The sequence below is a fragment of the Crocodylus porosus genome, unplaced genomic scaffold, assembly GCF_001723895.1.
Source record: "Crocodylus porosus isolate Cpor-Errol unplaced genomic scaffold, CroPor_comp1, whole genome shotgun sequence".
Classification (NCBI taxonomy): domain Eukaryota; kingdom Metazoa; phylum Chordata; order Crocodylia; family Crocodylidae; genus Crocodylus; species Crocodylus porosus.
In genome coordinates this window covers 46,320,530-46,329,983 of record NW_017728907.1, presented here as the reverse complement: position 1 = coordinate 46,329,983, position 9,454 = coordinate 46,320,530, and the positions used below count along the sequence as shown (strand labels likewise).

General features: G+C 49.4%; 1 protein-coding gene across 1 annotated transcript in view; it reads left to right on the top strand.

Annotated features, from left to right (window-relative positions):
- The window catches only part of EIF2B3 (eukaryotic translation initiation factor 2B subunit gamma), a 119,172-nt gene that overhangs the window by 79,863 nt on the left and 29,855 nt on the right, over window positions 1-9,454 (top strand). Inside the window, exons 7-9 of the mRNA XM_019531326.1 lie at window positions 3,126-3,256; window positions 4,720-4,913; window positions 8,564-8,641. Coding sequence (XP_019386871.1) covers window positions 3,126-3,256; window positions 4,720-4,913; window positions 8,564-8,641 — 403 coding nt within the window. The remainder of the gene's footprint in view (window positions 1-3,125; window positions 3,257-4,719; window positions 4,914-8,563; window positions 8,642-9,454) is intronic.

The following is a 9,454-nucleotide window of genomic DNA, read 5'->3' as shown; positions in this document are numbered from 1 at the left end:
CTACATTGAACACCTTCAGGAGTAGATTGGATGCTTATCTTGCTGGGATCCTATGACCCCAGCTGACTTCCTGCCCTTTGGGCCAGGGGGCTGGACTCGATGATCTTCCGAGGTCCCTTCCAGCCCTAATGTCTATGAAATCTGTTCCCTGGATGGCGGGGCAGGCCAGCCCTCTCCTTCCCAGACTTCTGCTCATTTTTTCCTCCTGGAGAAGGTTATTTAAACTTAATCCTTCTGTATTCCTTCTTCCTCTCCTCCCTCTTGGCTCCAGCCAGATGTTTGTTTGCCACTCTCGTCATCAGCCTCTCAAATAACATTCTCACGCCGTCACTTTGAATAGGCACATTTGCAAAACCTGTCAAGGGAAATTCCCCAATCTTTATCACTGAATGCCTCACTGCTAATATTTTAACACCTCCCCAAAGCAAATTCCCTGTAACAGTGGTGTATAAATCCTACTTAAGCTGCCAGCAAAGATAAACATCCACCCTGGTTTCTTTTCCAAGAGGGGGTGGGTGACATTTTATAGATGACCCTGAAATTTTTCCCCACCTTTTGACTGAGGATTGTGGAGAACCACTCAAGAGAGTTGTGGGAAGCCTGAAAGAGTTGGCCAGGAAAGACTAAGACATCACAAACCAGGCACAGTTTTGTCTTTCCCCATTTCCCCCTCTTTCATTTCCTACTCCGTTGTGTTGTTCTCTACATCAGGCTGTTTAAGACGCTGCCAAATACTTGGATATTTTATAGGTAACGGATCCCGTAAATGCCATGGGCGGCCTCTGAGGGAAACACGTGATTGTCGGTTTTGGACAGCAAGTAAAACCCAAGCAGGAAATGGTGGCTGAATGGCACAGCTGCAGGCAAACATTTTAAGCTAGTAAACTGCCCGTGTGCACACCCACACGTATGTCCGAGTGCAGCCAGCAGAGCCGGGGCACAGGGAGCTTGTAAACGGTTAGCGGTGAGAGACTGTGATTAAAGAACCAAGAGTTTTCATTCGTTCATTCCTGAAATACGGCTACTTCCACATGACATGTCATTATGTGATTTTGGAGATTAAGGACAGATTGCAAATGAAAGCATATGGGCTCTAAAAAAAAAGCGATGAAGATCAAAGGGTTCGATTGGGGATGCACGACGGTATGCACTATTGAAAGATGACAGGGCAGGCGGTCATAAGCTCTGCTTTCCAGCCGCTCTTGTCAGATGACCAAGGAAGTATCACATTTGGTCTCCATGAAAGACTGCGGCTCAAATCTGAGTGTTCTCCACTTTTGAGATGAAGATTATTTGGTCCTTGGGTCCTTTCTGGCTTTCCACATCTCAAACGAGACAAGTGCGGGATTATCCTGTGCTGCGTTTCCGGTTTTCCACTGCTGCGCTTGAGATTCTTCTCTGCTGTCTCCTGGGTGGCACTGTCCAGACAGAATATGTTCCTGACATTCATCCTACCTTTAGTTTAATTCAGAGTTGACTTTTGATTTTACGCCATGCACCACTCAAAGCAAGTCCTCTCTTTGCTTGGTATCTACATCCCTGTGTTGCTTATTGATTTCCACAGCTGTCATCTCTGAACCAAGCTACATGTGTTGAGTTTTGCATTGGTTTCCTAAATGGTTTTCCCAGCCTTGACTTTCATTTTGTTTCAGCCTTGTGAATTAGCTGATGTTTTATTAAAATAACGGAGCAGTAAAACTGTTTAGATGACATTACCTTTAATGCATTTTTATTCTCACTTTTTATTGCAAACTCAAGCAATCTTCCCACGTTAAGTATTCAATAAAACATTAGACTTACGAGCTCCTGGTGCAGTAGTTATGGGCATCTGTATTCATGGGAGTGGAGGAGGAACAGTCTTTATGTGCAATATAAGAACAGAAATGAAAGGAAGGATTATCCAGGGGGTAGCGTACTTGCTAGGGGGTTAGACACAGCATGTGCACACTGGTATAAACAAGAAGCAACGTGATGCTGAGAGCCCCCCCAGACAGCTCTGATCCACGTGCATTCAGTGCAGAAGTCAGGTAAAACTGCAGCAGCCCTGTAGGTGTTGTGTGTCTGCAGCTATCCTGGTGCAGCCCTTTGTTCCCCGGCTATCTCAAGGCCTAGTACTCCCACCATAACAGCTAGCACTAGCAGCTGTCTCTGGCTGCTCTGGCTCTGAAGCAGTTTACGTTGGTGTAAAAAAAACAGTTTAAATTACACCATGTAAGTGGGTTGTGTCTGGACTCTATGACTTAAGGAGATCACAGATTTCCTGTATGACCTTTGCAAGCCATGTGACCCCTCTGTGCCTCGGGTCCCCCCATCCGAATAAAGGACAAATAGTCCTCCCTTACTTCCTGGTAGCAGAGGAGGGGGGAGGCAAATATGTTAAAAGGCCCTGAGGTGCCATGTGTGTACATAGATCCATTGCTCATGACAGCCTTTACATTGACTGTGCAAGTTGGGTTGGGGCCCTTTGAAGAGCCTGCACCTCTCGTTCCAAAACTTGTTAAAATAGGCAGTAACTTTGCAGGGTCAGATCATGAGTGTGCAAATGCTCTTTGGGGCCTCAGGCATGCAGGAGAATAGGACATCGCTGGGTTTATTGTTTGTTCTTTTCATTGAGCATTTTCACATATTACTGAGCGTTCAGCTCCTGGAGAAGTAGCTCCTCTTGTTTTCCACTGAGAGGGATGCTGCGGTGGATACTGGATTCCTTGTGTTCCCCACACCTTTCGTGATCTTTTACAGTCACATCAAATGGGTTTCCAACATTGGCAGCATGGCCCAGTGGCACTTAGCGGTCACGCTGCACATGTTCAGAGGTAAAATTAGACTCTGTGGAGTCAGGGCATAGGTAACTCTGTTGGAAACCAGGGAATCAGCTGTGGAGGCTGGAAGGTTCTTTACTCCAGATCCCTCAAAGAAATCTGTCTCCCTTCTAGACTCTTAACACAATAAGAGAGCACTAGGTTAATGGGTGAGAGCTTGGTATCCCTTGCACTCAAGCAGCTGACATTGATTTGTGGTGAAGCAGAACACCTGCTAAATGTCTGATCTTCTCTTCTGTGACAAAACGAAAGAGACACCAGCTTCCAGCAGTCGCAGGCTTCACTTGTGGATTTTTCGTCCCTCAGGTCAATCACATCTATCCGGAGCGAACTGATTCCGTATCTTGTGAGGAAACAATTCTCCTGTCCCACATCATCACAGCAGGAACAAGACTACAAAGAGCAGGACCAAAAGAGGAGGGAGCCAAAGTCGTTAGGTGAGTGCAAGTATCCTCAGATTTCCTGTGGGTTTGGGCTGTTCCTGTGCCAGCTGTCATAAAATCATAGGAACTGAGGGTGGGAACAGAGCTCAGGAGGTCGCATCTAGTCCAACCCCCTGCTCAAAGCAGGACCATCCCCAACTACATCATCCCAGCCAGGGCTATATTGAGCCAGGCCTTAAAAACCTCCAAGGATGCAGACTGCACCACCTCTCTGGGTAACCTGTTTCAGTGCTTCACCACCTGCTTAGTGAGAGAGTTTTTCCTAATATCTAACCTCAACTTCCCTTGCTGCAACTTGAGCCCATTGCTTCTTGTCCTGTCACCTGCCCCCACTGAGAACAGTCCAGCTCCATCCTCTGCAACCACCTGGCTGGAGCCCAGAGGCAGCAGGTACTTCGACCTGTAAAGCAGAAATTTACAGCTAGTCTTAGAGTAGATGTTTCACACCACCCCTTCAGATGTCTGTCCCCAGCTCAGAAAGCTGCTACAAAGAGACCAGGTTGTCCCATCTGAGCTCCCAGTTAGCGAAGCTGATGGATCCCTGTGGCGAAACGCACTGTTTTTGCCCATATTTAAACCACGCTCAGCACACACGGGACTTAGGTAGAGGAGCTTGCCCCAAGTGAACTGCTCAGTGCCCTCAGCTCCAAAGCAAACTGGGAAATCCTGATCCCTGGGACAGAGGATTTAAAGGCCAGTAAAAAGCTGATCCCAGCTCCCCAGTCTCTGACCAAACAGTCTTTAAATCCCATTGAACCGCATGACTTATGAGTGTGCCTGTATGAAAGAATGAAGGTCTCATTCAGTAGTTGTCCGACATGCACAGAGCCCCCATCCAAGCCAGTTCATGCAAAGATCTTGAAGCTCAGCACAGGGTTGCCTGCATGACTGTTAGCCAGCCCTTTATCTGCCCTGTATCCCAGGGCAGGGACAGGGACAAGTGGGCGCACTCCCCGTGCCCTTGTTTTTGCAGATGTGAACTACAGGATTGGGAACAGACTGGCATCCAGCCATCCCAGGGTAGAGCACACAGCAGGGAGAACTGATGGCACCTCACCCCTGCCCTAGGATGGAAGTGGACAGATTCGGTCTACACCAGCCCCATTTACATGAGCAGTGATTTCCTCTCTGCTTCATACCAGTGTAATTCTCCACTGGATTGGGCTGAGTCCCCCGGGTTATGGTTTTGTATTATTTGTCTGCTTCTTCTTGATACTGATGTAATGCTGATTGCAGCAGTATAAGCATTCTCTCTGTCCTTGTCCTCACGTCTCCTACCTGTAAAACGGGAATAAGCAGTTACCGCCAGGTGGCAAAAAATCAAGTAGTGACTGCAAAGTGGTGGTGAGTGCCATAGGTGTATCCTCTGCTGGGGGCACTATTAAAGCCCCATCTCTAGTGCCCTGCTGTAGAAGGCATTGCTTTGAGCCCTTTCTAAGCATGTGCATCTTCTGCAGACATTTACAGTTTCATGAAGGAGGAGGAGAGTTTGCTGAAATTTGCTCTCGGTAAAACCTGCTGGAATGATCACCAAGGAGATCTGAATGAAGCCTTCCACATGGGGAGAGTGCGTTGCTACGTCCATGTCATGAAGGAGGGGCTGTGTTTCCGCGTCAACACTCTTGGGCTGTACATTGAAGCTAACAGACAGGTATGGACTCATATGAATGCTGTACATGGGGGGGGGTTGTCCATAGGCAAGCCACTCTGCCCCTCTCTTGTATCTGTATTGTAGGATGGTGAGCCCCACAGGTCTCCTTACCAGGGGAGGATGGTGAAGAGGAGGAGGATTTTGGAGGGGAGCCTACAGCAAGCCTCATTTTTAGGCTGCCCAATGCTCTCCTTTATAAATGAACTACTGCAGCAGACATCGGTGTCTGCATGACCCCACTGACATGGCTTGGTACCACTGTCCTAGCTCTCCTCTGCATGGATGGGGCCTCATAAACTGAAGAGTCTGCAAGAAGAGCTGCAGGGATAGCATTGCGTTGTCCCCTGAGGCATTCACTTTGCTGAGACAGCCAGTGCTGCTTGTGTCTCCTCCTTTTCCCTGCCACATGAGAGGTCTCCACCAGCAGGACTGGACCACTGAACACAGCTCAGGGAGGCTGGAGAGGGCTGTGGGCAGGGGGGAGATGCTGCAGCAGGAGAAATCAGGCCTTGCGAAGGGCGAGAGTTAGAGGGGGACTCATAGGACAGGCTTGTCCTATGCCTGTGCTGCTCTGGCTGTATGGCTGGGCCCGTGAATGCAAGTTTGGGTTGGGAGCAGGGCCCCAGAAGGGGAGCTCTGTGTTTCCAGCCTGGGGCTGAAGGGAAGAGGAGGGAGGGGCGGTTGTGGGATCTGTGGTGGAGCTCAGACATAATGAGAGGTTTGTTTTGCAGGGGGAGGCCCAAGAGACAGGAGAAGAGCAGGGGCTGGGCAGTGCCGCTGGCAGGGGCAGGGAGGGAGGCACAAGTGGCCGAAGGGTTAAGGGAGAGCTCACAAGGGAGGGTGCACGTGCCCTTGGCAGCCGCTGCTTCGGCCCAGCCGCCTTGAGCTGAGCCAGTCAGGCTCCGTGTGGGTTTGGGTTTTTTTTAACCTAAATATTGTGCATGTTGGTCAGTGCTGGAAACGTGTCTGCTCCTGGGTGGTACATGGAGTTCATGCTTTGACTTTGCGCCCAGGCCTTCCATCTTGGCAGTTCTCCTTGAGTTTGTAACTTCCCCAGAATGATAAAATTTTGGAGGAAACTATGCAGAGGTAAAACACATAACAGCTTTAACGAGGAGCTGGAGAAAGGAGTTCTGATTCCCAGTCCCTCTGTGTCTCGTTTCTCTCACCAATCCAGGGAAAGACGCACGTTTCACTGGAGCTGCAGCGGTTCACCTCTGCTGGGTTGGTCACCTCCAAAGACTCTGAGACCTGGTTGTTTTCGTCCTAGCCCAGATCCTAGTCTCTTGTTCGGTTCTTTGATGCCCAGGCAATGGTGCCTTAAGAAAGCAGGCTCCGGTGGTGTTAGCCATACAGGGCAGCAGCCCTCGCAGTGAGGGAAGGCTGTATTTGCACCGTTCAGCTCCCAGCTGCATTTCTCGGTCCTGCTGCCTGTGTGTGGGCAGGTGAGTTCAGGAGGGAGTTCACCTCAATGGCAGGAAATAGCTTCCTTGCAATATGAATTAAATTCAAACATATTTGCAACCTTGCCTTGACCCAGGCACTCCCTGAAACTCCTGCCCCTTCTCTAACCTTTCCTTTCAGAGTAAAATGCTGGAAGTAGTCGCCTTCTCTGGTCACCCCTCAGACGGCTGCGTCCTAGCCTGCTTCCAGGCCAGGCTCTGCTCTAGCTGTAGCTGGCAAATTGTGTTTAATCATGATGACCGTCTCTTTTCTGCTGGTGAAAGCTGCTTCTCCTTCCTCATTTCCCAGACCTCTGAGCCAGGTGTGACCCTGTGAACTATTGCAGCCTACTTCAGATCCTTTCTTTGGACCCTTTGGTTCCCCAGCTGTGTCAGGCATGGCAGCAACCTTGGGGAAAGCTACAGCCATCAGAGTCCTATCACCTGGCCTGGCAACCTGGCATCTTTTCCTCAGGACTGCACCTTATTCTTTCATTTCTTTAGAAAAATTCATGTCCTAAAGGGCATTCGGTGCCCAGAAGCTTGTACAACATCTCTCCCCACTCTGCAGTTGGTTGAATAAATACTATCACTAAAAAACCTCCGTGCTTCTTGTATAGACCCTGTGGTAGCAGGCATCCCTCAAGGAATGAAGAGTTAACGGACGTGGTGGCCGCTCTGAAAAAGTTGTGAATTTACCCATCCATCTCCATGCCATGTTAACTCTGAAGACCAGTGGCTCGTTGGTGACTGCCTCTCTGCTGACTGCATGCACAGGAGGAGAGGGCTCTTCCAATGATGGATACTTGCAGATCTTGAGACTGGTGTTTTGCTTTTGAGACCACGTGGATTTTTCCCCCTTTTATCTGATCCCTGCTGTCCGTGAGATCTGCTTCAGAAGGTTCATTCATCGGCACTTTGCTCTTTCTGTCTCTTGTCTCCTCTTCACGGAGGACACACTCGAGATGAGACCTGACTGCCTCTTCAGAGGGATCATCCTCATGATTCCTCTCTGCCTGCCTCTGCCAAGTGCACATATGACCTTTCTGGTTTCCTTCTGCTTGAAACAGGCACAAGCATCCTGCAACACCCCCCTCCCACCTGTCCTGTCTCGACACGATATTGGCCTCTCCCTTGACCCTGAATTCTCCTCCTACCCCTTGCCCCCAGCCTGTCTCGCCCACATGCCACCGTGCCATCACTGCACCTGGGCAGCATTGCCTCGGGGCATGTTGAAGGACTGCACCTGGGTTGATTGTACCCAGCTTGGCACTTCCCTTCCAGGGTCTGCACCCCCCACCCCCCATCCAACTGCAGCAGGTGCAGAGCACTCCAGCCTGCTCTTTCCAACTGAACAAGAAGAATGACTGCATTATCCCATCCTTCCACAGTGCTGGCTTCCCATTCATTTTAAGAGCCGGCTCAAAATTGCCCTCCATGGACTTGTTTTCTGTCTACTTCATGGACCTTGTCTCCTCTATTACCTTCTTTGCTTTGTCTGCTTATCTAACACCTGCCTTCTCTCTGTCAAGTTCATTTGCGAGCCTTTTCCTCCATGGTGCTCTGCCATCTGGAACAGCCACTTCATCAACTTGAGTTTTTTCCCCCCGCCTCAAGCATCTGAACTATTTCTGCTCCCTGGTCTCCGCTTCATCCAGCCACTCTGCAAGTGAATGCTTCAGTTCAGTCATCCTCATGTGTTAGCAAGCTCTGTTTTGTAATAGATATGGCTGAGGGCCGACTGCCCTGTGTTAGCTGAGCTGAGAGGCGGGTTGAGCTGCATTCAGAAGAGGAGGCCCTGCGTGTTTGTTGGGGCTCTCCTTGGAACATGCCTTCATACTTCCAAGGAGCACAGATGGTAACCTACCACACACTTGTTGCAAAGTTAAATTGCAGGTGAAAAATCATGTCTGCTGTCAACAAGATCATTTACAGTGTGTCTTCAGTGGTGCAGAAAGAAAAGCCACTGTGGATTTACCTGAGAACATAAGAACTGGCATTGCCTAGGTCGGAGTAGGTCTATTTAGCCCAGTGGCCTGTGTCACGCTGCAGCAGAGAGCAGATCCTCAGGGAGAGGGTGAACAGTGTTTGCCCAGAATTTCCCCATGTGCACACTCCTCTCGCACTGTGGATTCTGTGCGTTTACCTGTGTAATGCATGGATGCAGCTTTATCTTGTTAATTGGAGTGGTGGATTCTCTTTTTCCAGGTTCCCAAGATGTTGCCTCTCCTGTGCCCAGATGAACATCTGGTCCACGCATCTGCTCAAGTCACTGACAAAGGCATGGTGAGTGACCTATCCTCTCCCCTCTCACATTCATGCTGAATGGCAGGGCAGCTCTTATGTGTTATAAACATGGGTAAGGTCTAAGTGGATGCAGAACGAGCTCCTTGTGTTCTCTCCTTTAGCTGAGAACGGTTGATTGTTACCAAGTGGGACAGAGGAGTGCAAAGCGCACATGGTGCAACCGAAAACGTTGCATGTCCTCACCCACCTGTTCCCACTCTTCCATCTTTGTTCATTACAAAACATTTGGGACTTTTAATTAAAGCTCCACCTAAGATGCCCTATCAGCTGTTGCAGGATTTGTTTCTCCAGGGAGTGGTAAGCTGGTAGGCCAGTGGTACTAGGAGCCACTTGGCTTTCCCAAACCCAGCCGGATTCAGCATTCAGTGCTGACTTTTCTCTGCGGTATCACAACCTTCAAACCCTGTTCTCTGGGACCCGTTGTGTGTGTGTCACCTGCATGAGTGATGATCTCTTACTTTGCACAAGTAGCTATGCTTGTGTAGATAAGGCTATTTACAGTACAAGCAGTGCTGTAATGGATGAGACCCATGTTCCATCTAGCCCGGGGTCCTGTCTCTAACAGTGGCAGGGGTGTATGCTATAAAGGAAGAGCAGTGAGCCAGGTATATCTAGTGTGAACTATTCTCTGTTCATTACCCTGTTATTGGTACCCACCATTTTTGGTTTTAAGATTTCATAGATTTCATAGACATTAGGGCTGGAGGGGACCTCGGAAGATCATCGAGTCCAGCCCCCTGCCCAAAGGGCAGGAAGTCAGCTGGGGTCATAGGATCCCAGCAAGATAAACAT